This window comes from Eulemur rufifrons, chromosome 15, assembly GCF_041146395.1.
Source record: "Eulemur rufifrons isolate Redbay chromosome 15, OSU_ERuf_1, whole genome shotgun sequence".
Classification (NCBI taxonomy): domain Eukaryota; kingdom Metazoa; phylum Chordata; class Mammalia; order Primates; family Lemuridae; genus Eulemur; species Eulemur rufifrons.
Window position 1 is genome coordinate 34,834,430 of NC_090997.1, and position 14,602 is coordinate 34,849,031.

At 42.1% G+C, this 14,602-nt stretch overlaps 1 protein-coding gene across 1 annotated transcript in view; it reads left to right on the forward strand.

Moving 5' to 3' along the window:
- CD109 (CD109 molecule) overlaps positions 1 to 14,602 on the forward strand; it is a 121,396-nt gene that overhangs the window by 31,298 nt on the left and 75,496 nt on the right. The window contains exon 5 of the mRNA XM_069489068.1: positions 1,131 to 1,256. Coding sequence (XP_069345169.1) covers positions 1,131 to 1,256 — 126 coding nt within the window. The remainder of the gene's footprint in view (positions 1 to 1,130; positions 1,257 to 14,602) is intronic.

Sequence of the window (14,602 nt, forward strand, 5' to 3'; positions counted from 1 at the left end):
GCCTAGATGCATGGACGGGGGGTGAACTGAAAATAAATCTGTATATTTGAAGGAAAATGAGCCTAGAAATGTAGATCGGGTCAGATTATTAAGGGCCTTGTAAACTATGCAAAGGAGTGTAGACTTTCTATAAGCAAATAAAAGCCATCATTACCTAGTGGTGAGGTTCATAGGCACTATTTATTCATTGCTTGTTATATGTCAGGAACTGTGCCAAGCATTTCAGCCACTGTGACTCATTCTCAGATTTGTGTTTCAGATGTGTGACACTGCTGACAGTGGGGAAGTTGTATGGGAGGGGGCAAGACTGGAGAGGAGAGATTAGTTGCATTAGTTAGAAAATAGGACATGGTGGTTGGATGTGAGGATGGGAAAAAGGAGACAAATTAGAGCGATATTAATGAGTCAGAGTCGGCAGGGCTGGGGACGTGAGAGGGGAATCTGGGGTGGCTGCTGGCATGGCTTGGATGAATGTTGCATGACAGGATCGTCGTTTGGGAGATTATAGGAAGACTGAGTGTTTTTCATGTATTCCCCTGGGTAAACATCTCTCTGATACACCTTTGTAGAGCTAAAAGACAGACATGGGTTTGAATCCTGATCCCATCACATCTTGGTGCTGGAATATTGGGCCGTGCCGGTCACTTACAGTTGAACGTTTACATCCCTCGTCAGGCATTAGTTTTCTCCACCATGAAGTGAGGGTGACCCTGCTCTGAGGGAGCAGTGTGATTAGAGACAGGGCAGAGTACCTGGCACAGAGTGAGCCTTTAATAAATGGGGCCCATATTCGCCACAGTGGAATTTCTTTGAGCACCGACACCGCTGCCGCCACCACAGGTTTGGTGACGTACATGTTGTAGTGTTTCCTGTAGAAGGAAATATGGTGCCTGGATTTAAAAGGGGGAGCAGAAGGACTCTGATCTCGGTAGAAATACGAGGAAAGCAGAAATTTTGATTTGTCTTCTTTAGTAATACAGAGCTAACATTTTCCAAAAACTATCTTTGTGCCATATTTTGGGGAAAGTTCTGGATGTGTCTGGGAGTGCTGCGAGGTATTAATATCATTGCTAACCAGATAGGATACACATGTATGTGGGCAGCCTTTACATGTATGGTTTTCATTTTAGGACCCCAAGTCAAATTTGATCCAGCAGTGGTTGTCACAACAGAGTGATCTTGGAGTCGTTTCCAAAACTTTTCAATTATCTTCCCATCCGATACTTGGTGACTGGTCCATTCAAGTTCAAGTGAATGTGAGTATAAATATATTTTGGGGGGAAATGTTAAAATGATTTTAATAGGTCAGTTGGGGAAATATCTCCAAAGTCATTTATTCAATGAATAGAAAGAAAATAATAATATGAGCATCTAGACAATTTAAGTGGTTTATTTTTAATTTATTATGTTTATCAATGGGTTAGCCCTCATTATAATAGAGTTTAATCGTTGTCTTTTTCTGTGATTTGTGTGGAGATTAAAACATTTTGGCATATAACTGATTAAATAAATGTTTATTTATTGCATGTATTGAGCATTTTAAAACTAAGTAATGAACATTTGAAAAATAAGCTGTTATTTGGTAAATTTGGCAAATACTTTGTAAATGAATCCTGATGAGCGATTGTACTAACCTACTTTGAATCTTTGTTTAAGAAATGGCCACATTGCCTCTTGTTCCTCAATCTCCCCAGCTCCTCCACCTCTTCCTATATTTGCTGCCAACTTGTACAGCTCTGAGACCTAACGGGGCAGGGGCATTAAAATGCATCCCATCTGTCTGTGCCTCAGATTTTCTCTTGTGCACCATTGTGTGATCCTTGAAAATTTATTGAATATTTTCCTGTTTTCCTTTGGAATTAAAAATATATATAAATTAATGAATAAAAGCTTTAAAAATGTCATATTAGAAGAGAGATTTTTTTTTTTTGAGACAGAGTCTCACTCTGTTGCCTGGGCTTGAGTGCCGTGGCGTCAGCCTCGCTCACAGCAACCTCAAACTCCTGGGCTCAAGTGATCCTCAGCCTCCTGAGTAGCTGGGATTACAGGCATGCACCACCATGCTCAGCTAATTTTTTCTATATATTTTTAGTTGTCCAGCTAACTTCTTTCTATTTTTGGTAGAGACGGGGGTCTCGCTCTTGCTCAGGCTGGTTTCGAACTCCTAAGCTCAAACGATCCTCCCACCTCGGCCTCCCAGAGTGCTAGGATTACAGGCGTGAGCCACTGTGCCCGGCCTTAGAACAGAGCTTTTTATTATTGACATTTTGGACAAAAATTCTCTTTTGTGGGCTCTGCCCTGTGCATTGTAGGACATTTAGCAGCATCTCTGGCCTCTGCTCACTAGATGTAAGTAGCAGTTCTCCCCTCCCCCCAAGTTGTGACAATCAAAAGGGTCTTCAAACATTGCTGAACATCCTCTGGGGGGAAATACCCTCCCCCTGCTCTGTGGAGAGCCACTGTATTAGAAGGAATAACATGCATTAGCATGAGACCTGAGGTGAGGTAAAAGTACCCAGTACTTAATGTGTGCATTGCTTTTTACTTGCATTGCCACAACAGTCCTGAAAAACAGGTTTTATTAAACTCAATTTCTAGGTGAGGAAGCTGAAGCCTGGAGAAGTTTAGCACCTGCCAAGGGGTGTAGAGCTGGAAAACAAAAGAAGCAAGATTTGAACTCAGGTCTCTGATGGCAAAGTCCAGGCTTCCCACCTGACCCCAGGACCCCATGACCCCCACCATCCTGGTAGAAATACCTGAGTCTGGGGCCTGGTTAGAAGATGTAAGACATAGCGAACCCTTATTCAGTTTCAAAGCAGCAGCTTTGAGATTAGTTTAAACAAAAAATGATAAATTATTAGGTTAGACATGAAATTGCCATTTTTGTAGGTCAAAGTGCCAAATATGAGCAGTTTTATGTGGTTCAACCTAGAGATAACCTTCCTTCAGACAAACATGTGCTATTGATAAGAGATGCCTCAGCAGACAAATGGAAATATATGAATATTTCACATCTGAGAATTGTGATTCCTGCCAGGCATGCTGGCTCATGCCTGTAATCCCAGCACTTTGGAGGCAGAGGTGGGAGAATCGTTTGAAGCCAGGAGTTTGAGACCAATCTTGGCGACACAGTGAGACCCCTATCTCTACAAAAAATAAAGGAAAATTAGCTGGGCATAGTGGCATGCCTCAGTAGTCCTAGGGAGGCTGAGGCAGGAGGATCACTTGAGACCAGGGATTCGAGGTTCCAGTAAGCTATGATCCGACCACTGCACTCCTGGCTCGGCCTCCCAGTGTTGGGATTATAGGCGTGAGCCATTGCACCCAGCCGTGACATGGTTTTAGAGCATATTGGAGGCAATATTGTAAAAGAGGTTCATATATTTAGAGAAAAGTGTAATGCATAAACATTAAAATCATGTTGTAGGATTTTCAGCTCAGGTTTTTGCTTACTTTTCTTACTTATAACGCAGTGCAATAATATCTGTAAGAGTCTAAATGTTAGAAAAGTACAAGTTTAGAAAAGACATGGGGGCAACGTTTCATAGTGGGGGAGGCACTAGTCTTCAAGGGCCTCTCACGATGTAAACAATGGGCCATCACACTGTTTGGTTTTACCAGCCATTCTCTGTAGTGTCATGTAGTTATAATGCATTTTAGGAAGGTTGGACATCTGCTACTGGCCAGGCACAGTATGAGGTATTTTGTATATGTTCTCATATTTATTCCGCATACTGTGTAATTCTGTGAGGTGGGCATGACCATGCCCATTTTATGAGGAGAAGCCGGAGCCTGGTAGCATTGAGGAACCAACTTTCAGCTGGTAGGCAGGAGTTTGCCCTCCCATTGTGTCTTTAGTTTAAATCAAATGGCAGCTTTCTACTCACTCTGTTGCTTTAAGATTCTAAAATTATCTGGATTAGAGCAATAAACTTAGTAATATTAATAAATCTACAAATATATAATGAGCATGCTCTATGAACCCAGCTTTTTCTGTAAACTGAGGGATTAAAAATTCTTTGGCTTTTCTTTTTTTTAGTTAACATTTTTTGGGACCAAATCCTAAAAGCAGAACTAGTTCCCCTTCGTGTTTTTTTTTTTTTTTTTTTTTTTTTGAGACAGAGTCTCACTCTGTTGCCCAGGCTAGAGTGAGTGCCGTGGCGTCAGCCTAGCTCACAGCAACCTCAAACTCCTGAGCTCAAGCGATCTTCCTGCCTCAGCCTCCCGAGTAGCTGGGACTACAGGCATGCGCCACCATGCCCGGCTAATTTTTTCTATATATATTTTTAGCTGTCCATATAATTTCTTTCTATTTTTAGTAGAGGTGGGGTCTCGCTCTTGCTCAGGCTGGTCTCGAACTCCTGAGCTCAAACGATCCGCCCACCTCGGCCTCCCAGAGTGCTAGGATTACAGGCGTGAGCCACCGCGCCCGGCCCTAGTCCCTCTTCGTCAGCACATGTTTTTTGAGCATCTTTGTGAAGATGAAGAGCCCGCGGGGCTCGTGGAGAGGTTGTGGTGTAGAGGGAGAGAGAGGTGAGATGAGTGAAGCGTAGACTCGTAAAGGCATATGGAAGCCTAGAGCAGGGTGTGATGAATCCTGGGGGAAGAGGACATTTGAGCTTGTAGAGAAGGTGGGAAGAGTAGACATCTGTGAAACTTAGAAGAGAGAGAAGGGTTTGTGTAGAGCCAGAGAACGTGGAAGAGAACCTCGTGTTTCTGAGGATTTGGGAGAAACTTGGTGTTACTGGAGCATGTGGACAATGATGGGATTGGAGATTAGGAAGCATATTGTGAGTTCTAAGCAGATAAGATATTATTTTCATTTCCCACTTACATTCTCCAGGAATCAGTTTTTTGTCCATCCATCCATCCATCCATCCAATATGTGTTGAGGACTTATAGTGAGTGCTGTGATGAATAGAAGGAAGCTCAACATGTGACCTCTGCTTTCAAAGATCCTTGTGGTGACAGGAATAATATGATAAAAGTTAAATGACAGGAGGGTGACAGAAAAGCAGCAGTCAATGCAACAGCAGAGGAATTGTAAGGTGCTCAGGCCACCTTGGTTTATCGTAAGGATGAGCACCCACGCTTTTGGGGCCAGCTGTTCCCTCTGTCTTTCGTGGTCTGCTCCATTCTCTTCTCACTCTTCTGCCAACCTTCGTGGAGTTCTCCAGTCGAAATCTGAATGGGCTTTACTAACTGGCCATCACACTTACTACAAGCGAGCCTTCTCACAGGTGGCTGGTAGCCTACAGATGGGCTCCCCTTGGGCCTGCGTAGACATTGTTGGTCCAGTCAGAAGTCACTGCTGGACAAGGGCAGGTTTAGCTGGGTGACAGGTGCCAAGAGATTAATTTGTTCAATGAATAGTGAACAGAAGAAGTGCCAGAGGAGGAAGGGGGATAGAAAAGTAGAGATTTGTGGGATATGTGAGATTGTACTTTGTCTTTTTTTTTTTGTGTGTGTGTTTTAGAGACAGAGTCTCACTCTGTTGCCCGGGCTAGAGTGCCGTGGCATCAGCCTAGCTCACAGCAACCTCAAACTGCTGGACTCAAGTGATCCTCCTGCCTCAGCCTCCCGAGTAGCTGGGACTACAGACACGCCACTGTGCCCGGCTGATTTTTTCTGTATATATTTTTAGTTGTCCAAATAGTTTCTTTCTATTTTTAGTAGAAATGGGGTCTTGCTCTTGCTCAGGCTGGTCTCGAACTCCTGAGCTCAAACGATCCACCCGCTTCGGGTGGTAGGATTACAGGCGTGAGCCACCGCGCCCAGCCGCGAGATTGTACTTTGAAAGATTTATAGAATTTCTTATGTAGTGGTTTGTGGACTTGGCCTGTCATATTGCTTTGATAAAAAAAAAGATAATGCTCATAAGGAAGTTTAGGTGCTTAAAAAATTAAAAACATTCACAAGATCTGGCTCTTGCCCACCTCTTTAGCCTTGTTAAATGCCACCCTTGTCCTTGAACCCTATGCTTTAGACATAGCTGCTCTTTAAGTTTCTTAAACTCACCAGTCTGTCTCATCCCAGAGCCTTTCACATGCTGTTCCCGCTGCCTGGAATGCTGTTTTTCCCTTCGGTGTTCTAGCTACTTGCTTTCAATCTGCAGCCATTCTCTAAAATGACCTGGCCCCTCCAGACATTCCCATAGCACTGTGTGCTTCCCTAGGTTCATTCATGTCACTTTGAATTGGTGGCCTTTATAAAGGTAGAGACTTTTTGGTCTTGTCAACCCTTCTCTTCCTGCGACCTAGCGCAGTTCGTTCCACATAGGTAGAAGTCAGTATCTGTGATATTAATATTAAATGAATGTATGAAAGCTATATTATAATCACTTGCCTTGAACTAAATATAATTTCCCATTTTCCACATTCTACAAAGCATCTTTATCTTTTTGAAGACAAGCATACTAATCAGGCACTTATTATTGGTGATATGTTATAATATTAATAATTCAAGGCACACAACTAAGAAAAAAACTACCCACTTTATTAAAAAAGTGCCTTGAAGGGCCACCAGGGGTCAGTATAATCAAGGCAATGTTATGAGACATGCCCTTAGCTGCGGCCTTGGTCTCTGGTTTTTGTCTTTCCTTGACTCTGGCATTAAATGACTGTATATTGCTTATTATTAAACACCTTCTCTTTTAGCAGTGAAGGATAACTATGGAGGAAATATATTTATTATTTAAATAGTCTACCATTAGGTAGCAGAGTTGCACAGCAGAAGTGTGCTGGGCCTGTAAGTAGTCTACCGTCATAGACTGCATGTTTGTTTTTCTGAGGGAGTGACTATTCCCAGTATAAAACTCAGGGATGGGAAAAATATTTACTTTCAGGAGAATGTTTTGAAGGCCCATTTGTAGACAAAACATGGAATGATATATCAGTATTGCCACTGAAGAACAATAGCATTAAAAAAATACAGGACTTATCACAGCTTTGATTTGTAGGGACTGTGCAGATAATTAGAGAGTTGACATTCTTTTTTTTTTTTCCTTTTTCTTTCTTTTTTTTTTTTTTTTTCTTTTGTTGTTAGAAAGTGACATTCTTTAGTCACTTTTTCCCTTAGGTCAGGAAGAGGATCCTTTAAGTAAAATACACTCAATGGGCTCCTCGGCATTTTCCCAATTGTAACATGTTTGTAGAATAAAAATGAATAAGTCATTTATTATACTTTTAAACTTTCTGGATTAACTTAAATTGCATTTGACCTGTAAATATTGCTTTTCACCTTCAGAATTTTTATCTAGTAAAATTTTTAGGTTTTTATTTGTGTTTTTTATCTCCATTGTGCAGTATATGATGGTGGGACATAGCAAATTCTGTATAAAGTCATAGACATGTTTTTTTATACAATGCTGGTTTAATTAAATTGCAAAGAAACTCTTGATGATTATAATTCCTAAGACCTCTTTTTTTTTTTTTTTTTATTTTGAGACATAGTCTCGCTCTGTTGCCCGAGCTAGAGTGCCGTGGCATCAGCCTAGCTCACAGCAACCTCAAACTCCTGGGCTCAAGCAATCCTTCTGCCTCAGCCTCTCAAGTAGCTGGGACTACAGGCATGTGCCACCATGCCCGGCTAATTTTTTCTATATATATTTTTAGTTGTCCAGATAATTTCTTTCTATTTTTAGCAGAGACGGGGTCTCGCTCTTGCTCAGGCTGGTCTCGAACTCCTGACCTTGAGCGATCCTCCTGCCTCAGCCTTCCAGAGTGCTAGGATTACAGGCGTGAGCCACGGCGCCCAGCCCTAAGACCTCTTAAAATTGGTAAAATTTAGTAAGAAGACTGACCCTTTGTGTACCTATGCGTATGCTCACTTGACGTACCTGCATCTAATGAGAACAGTTTTTTGCTGCTTTGGGGATTGCACTTCTCTTGAGAACAGTCACCATCTCCTCTACCTCTGCCACTCTTTGCCCAGCCCTTTTCCAATTTTTTTTTATTGTGATAAAATGCATATAACATAAAATGTACCATCTTAACCATTTTTAAGTGTACAGTTCAGTGTTGTTAAGTACATGCATAGTGTTGTGGAACTATCACCGCCAACCATCTCCAGAACTCTTTTCATCTTACAAAATTGAAAATCTATACTGATATACAATAACTCTTCATTCTCTCCCCCCACCCCCCCATCCCCTAGCAACCACCATTCTCCTTTTTGTCTCTGTGATTTCGATTACTCTAAGCACCTCATGTCAGTGGACTCATATAAGATCTCTTTTTGTGACTGGCTTGTCTTCAAGCTTCATCTATACTGTAGCATAGGTGAGAATTTCCTTTCTAAGGCTGAAAAATATTCCATTGTATGAATATACCACATTTAGTTAGTTGCAAATGTTTTTGCATCTGTGATTTGAAAATTATATTCCAGGTCACTAGAATGTAAGTTTAGAGGTTCTTTAAAGGCTAACGCTGGTGTCTGAGAACCAGGCTCCTGGGAACCAGGAGGAATCTGGCTACAGCAGCCCTCTCCCTGCATGTTTTGCCGTGGACAGCCCGTGGCCAGAGCTCCAGGTCTCTGGGTGACCCAGGCATGGGTGCTCATGTTCCTCTGAGAGCCCAAAGGGAGAATCCCAGTCACTGAGACATTCCTGTTCATCTCATGACGGTAGCTCTGTGCCCTCTTTCCTCCGTGTCAGCGTGTCAACTGGAAGTCTGTTCTCCCTTCCAGAGCAGCACGGGCAGCTGGGTTTAGCCCAAGGGCCACCTGAGGCTCCAGCCAGCTAGAACTTGCCAGTGGTTCCGAACATCAGTGTGCCGCAGAATCAGCGGACCGGGGAGTTGTTAAAGACACATAGTCCAGGTCTCACTGTCAGATAGCAATTTACTCATTCTAGCATGGGAATTTGAATTTGGATTTTAAATAAGCACTCTAGAAAATTCTACATATTTTTTGGACCACATTTAGAGAGGCGCTGATAAATATTCACGGCAGGGCATCGTTAGTATCTATCTAGCCCACTGGGAGGCAGTGTTGGGTAGTGGACCCGGTATGGAACTAGGGACAGGGTTAGTGCTGCTCTCAGCTGTTTACCGCTCTAGTGACTAGCTAGCTCAGTAGAGCTTCCTAGCACCTTAAACTTGCCAACGCAGAATTTTTAGTATAATCTGTATTTTTGCAACAGCTTCTCTGATGCTTTAGATGCACAGCCAGCTTGGGAACCATGGAACGCAATAATATTATAGTGTCTTCTAGCTGTCACTGACTGCAATTTCTCAGCCTTTGTCTCAATCCTAAGCCAATGTTGAGGGGCAAGAAATAGAATGCAGAAAACTCAACAGACTTAAGGCTCAAAATCACTCTTTTGGAGCCCTTTGTAATGAACTGTGGGTATCGAATTATTATGTCATTCAGAAGCAATCTGTGTTGAATTATTCCTTTGCTTATAACAGTTACATCTACTTTCTCCTTAGTTGTTATGGAAAGGTTAGGTGGGGCTTGCCAACACCTCCCTATTTTTTATAGCCTTTCGGAATACTCCTTATCTTTTCTGGACTGGCCGTCCAGCTGTTGCCTGGGTCAGCTTGCTTCTGCTGGTAGGATTCTCTGGAGCTGTTTTCCCTTTGCAGAAGAGCACATCTTTTTGTTTGGACAGTTCTTGTCCCTGAAGCACTCTACAAGTAGCATCTGGTAGCTCCCCTGGCTTGTGATGACAGCTTAACAGAAAGCATGGAGCAGACTTTGACAGGTCAGAAGACAGTGGCATCCTCTCTGGAATGTGGCTGTGGCTTCCAAAATACTTTTGCTAGCTTCTCCTTATAAGAATGCTTTTCTTTTTTGAGAAGGACCTCAAGTTCTTACTTCCACATGCAGTGAGAGAGGGAGGGAGGAGTTGGTTTTAAAATGTTGACTTCGAGCATCCGCTGGCAGAGCTCAGCACTTCATTCTCCATTCTTCCGTGGGCCCTGATACACACCTCTGTGACGACCAGTCAGGGTAGTGTTATTTTCCTTTTTTTAAAAAATCATGGCCGGGCGCGGTGGCTCACGCCTGTAATCCTAGCACTCTGGGAGGCCGAGGCGGGTGGATTGCTCAAGGTCAGGAGTTCGAGACCAGCCTGAGCAAGAGCGAGACCCCGTCTCTACTAAAAATAGAAAAAAATTATATGGACAACTAAAAATATATATATAGAAAAAATTAGCCGGGCATAGTGGCGCATGCCTGTAGTCCCAGCTACTCGGGAGGCTGAGGCAGGAGGATTGCTTGAGCCCAGGAGTTTGAGGTTGCTGTGAGCTAGGCTGACGCCACGGCACTTACTCTAGCCCAGGCAACAAAGTGAGACTCTGTCTCAAAAAAAAAAAAAAAAAAAAAAAAATCATGATAAGATATGCGTAGCATAAAATTTTACCATTTTAACCATTTTAAAGTTCTGTGGCATCAAGTACATTCACATTGTGCTGCCACAATCTCCAGAACTTGTATCTCCCCAAGCTGTGATTAGTGTAGTTTTAGAAAATATGTCTGCCTCATTTATTAGACTGTGAGCTTTTTATTAATTTTAGCATTTATTCTGTCTAATGTAGTATTTGATCTGTCGTAGGAACCCACTCATGCCTGTGGGATGAAAGAGTGAGTGAATGGAGCGAAGGAACAGTTTCTTGTAGACAATTGCTCTTGGTCACTAGCCCTTGTGATGTTCTTTAACTTGTAGCCCCACCCCGCGTATGACACGACAACTTAGTAGAAGGGTGTTTATATATTTTCATTTCAAGAATATATGTGGTTGCTGTATTTGATGAATCTGTGAGGCAATGGAAAACAGGATTTTAGGATTAATGGCCTGGACTTTCTTATTTGGAACATTAGGAAAGATTTCTCTCAAGAACTGAATATCTTAGTCCCTTATAAAATTTAAAATGCACTTACAATTTTATGCTGTATTATTCCTGTGACTTTATGGAACCGTTTGATCTGTTACGGCCAGTGCTTTGGCAGTGTGCATTTTAGTTTCTGGACCCCATGCGCATTTTTGTGAGGAGTTCTTTGTCTTGTTCCTCCCCTCTGGAAGCCACCCTGGGAGTGTGCCCCTTTCAAATGTCTCTTCCCTACCCTTCTGTGCAGGTACCTATTTTTGGCATCAGTTAGAAAACTGTGGGGTCAGACTTTACTATGTCATGTTCGCCAGTGAAGTGGACGATCTGAGGGAACCATCATGTCATAGGGTCTCAGCACTGCAGAGGATCTTAGAGGTCGCTGAGATCCATCTTCTCATTTTATGGAGGAAGAATCTGAGAGAGGCGACATGACCTGCTTAGGCTGACACAGTGCATTGTGGTAGGGTCAGGACCAAAAGCTAGTTTCCTCATACTTTCAGTTCTGTAAAATTAAATTGTTTAATATGTGCAGCAATTGCTGTTTTAAAATGGTCACCCTTTTAGATTGAATTTGGATATCAACAGGACCTGCTGTATGCATTGGTGAAGAAGATGTCCACCTCTATTGTATGACTTGAGGGCGCTGCAGGGATCACCTCCACACACACTGGGTTGCTCCCAAGGTGTCTCAGATTCTGACCACGACAGCTGTGCCTTTAGACTGAGGATTTGAGTCCAGCATCTAGGTTACCTGGTAACCTTTCTTCATTAATATCTGTTAATATATTATTAAGAATTAGGTTACTGTCACCTCACAGGCTATATAGTCCTGGTCATAGGAGGCATAAAAAGATTAATTTTTAAAAGAACTTTTTACTTTGAAGTAGATTCATAGAAAGTTGTAAAGACAGTCCAGAGAGGTCCTGTGTACCCTTTATGTATTGTACCCAATGGTTATATGTTACGTTATTATAGTACAACAGCAAAAGCAAGAAGTTGACATTGGTGTGATGTGTGTGTATAGTTCAAAACGATACTTAATTTTCAATACCATGGGGGTAGTTTTGGAAAATGGTAACTCACTGGACTCTGACTGGTGGTAGCAGCCCTGGGTACCAGGGTGAGGCACTGAAATAAGTAAGGAGTACCTGGGTGGAGTGAGAGAAGGAGAAAAAAGCTAGAAATAGAATTATTTTGCCTCAAGGGTAACTTTCCCATTCAGTAAGAAGCTGAAGCTTTTCTCCTTGCTTGGGATAGGTGCCCAAGAAAGATGGTCATGTTGTGTGTCTTTAAAAACCATAATTATTTCCACCTTCAGTAGGAACAGAGAGGGTTAAATGAGTGGTTTTTGTGTGTTGTTTGTTTTTAAGGAGACTATGCTTCTAGTTAGTACTTTTCTACCAAGGGAATCGGTTTGCCCCTTTATAGCATAATGCACTTGCCCTGCAAATGGTGGCACTTTTTAGGAGTGTGAGTGCGCTTGTCACAACGGATGCCTGGCCGTGTCCTTCTAACTGGAGCCCTGTACCATCCATGTCTTGGTCATTGGTTAGGTTCCATTTTTCACAAGTCCTGTCACTATGAGTGACCATCAGATATAGACCAACTTCGGTTCTTCAGATGTCTAATTCCGATCTTGCTGAGTCCTCGGATATTTGTGATTCTTGCTAATGAGAGAAGCAAATCAGGAAAAAGCTGTCTTATGAGGTGAGTCTGGTTCCTTCTTCCTCACTCGCAGTGGATTATCTCCCTCTCTACAGAGAAAAACAGCAGTTGTCGGATGGGAATTTCTCTCATTTTCTGGACCAGAGTCACATGTCTACCTGCTTCTGTCCCCATCTCAGGGCTGCTTCTCGTCTTCTACAGCAGACATGTCATTCTTCACATCTAAGACCTGGACCTCTACCTCTGTCTTGGCGTCACCCTTCTTCTGCTTTCTCAGAAAAGTTACAGTATTGACGATCTCTTATTTCTCCTCCATCTTCAACGTGGATTACTTTCTATCCCGGATCTTTCCACAAAATCTAATATGCTTAAGTATTTCACATTAAAAAAAAGAAACCAAAATGATAGAGAAATACTGCACTTTGATCCTACTTCCCTCTGCAGTGACTTCACATCCCCTTCCTGGCTAATCTAACAAATAAAACTTGTCTAATCTCTCTACCTCCATGTCCCCAACTCACTCCAATTTGGCTCTTGGGTTTTGTTCAACTTGTCTGGATTCTCCCTGGTTGCTTTTGTCATTTATTTTCTCTTACATATTGGCGTGTTGCAAGCTTTGGTTTTAAGTTTCTTTCATTTCTCAATCTAGGCAAGTTCAACCACAGATATGGTTTCAATTTCCATGTGTACACCAGTGACTCCTGAATCACTGAGAGAACCGAGACCCCTGAGTCCCAGACCTCTACAGCCATCTGCCTGTTTAACCTCTTCACTTGGATATTTCAAAGCACCCTAAATTCTTCATGTCCAATATCATTCTTATGATCTCCCCCCACCGCACCTGGCTCTTCTCCAGTGTTTTCTATCTTACTGAATTTCTCCACCCTCCATCCAGCTGTGCAAGGGGGGGGGGTAACCTTGGGATTCTCCTTAATATCTCATGCTCTCTCACCACCCATGTCCAGGCCTTCATCAATTCCTATAGCTTTTACCCTTAACTATATTTCAAATCCACCTACTTTTTTTTTTATTTCCAGCTCTACTTCCTTTGCCCAAGCTACCATATTTTCTTAGATATTTCAGTGTCTCTTAATCAGTCTCTCTAAATGTACTTTTCCTATCTTGCAACCAAATCCTCTACACAGCAGTAAAAGTAAACTAAACATTAGTTACATCATGTTATTCACCAGTTTAAAATTCTCCAAAGACTTCCCATTGCCCTCAGAATAAAATTCAGGTATTTTACCATGGCCTACACAAAGCCTTACCTGATTTGACTCTACTTTTCCTGCCTCATCTCCAGATTTCATAATTATCTGTATATTTAATTCACTGCATTTGTCATAGTTTGCAATCATGTACTTATGTATGGGATTATTTGACAAATATCCTTCTTTCCACTAGACCAAAAGCTTCATGCATGAAGATGTGTGTACCCCACCACCCAGCTCAATGCCTGGCACTTGGTGCGATCCATCTCTATTGAAGGATGGATGAATGAATGCGTTTGTTATGTTTGGCCTTCAGCTCTGGTAATGCTGATTCAGTAGCTCTGGGCATCTCTATTTATTAAATCCACCACAGCCGATCCTCACGCTCAGTCTGGATTGAAACCACCAGAGAAATATGCTGCCGCTAGAGTTTAGACCACAGATGTTTAGACTCTGAACAAGAAAGGAAAGGATGATGTAAATGTTAATAAACATTTTCAGTCATTTTGCTAATCCTTTTGACTCTGTCATTCCTCTAAGTAGGTCAATATGCATCTGCTGATACTTTTATAGGATATTTGTATTGTGATTGCTTGTTTATTTTTGAGCTCTTTGCCAATTTTATGGTAAAAATAAAGGAGGGAAAAAGAAAGGATAATACATGATTGTTTTTCTGTAGGCAATAGATTTAAGCATAGCAAGATTATTAGGGATCTGAATAAAGCTAAAAATATGGAACTTTTCTGTTGTATGGTAGGTGGGAAGAAACACCAGTCAGTCAACATGTAAAGATGCTAAGACACAGACCCTACTTTCAAGGAGCCTAGTCAGGGATGGCTTCAGGTAACAAATGCAAAGAGCGTTAGATTGGGAGTCACAAGACCTGGGTGCGAGTGA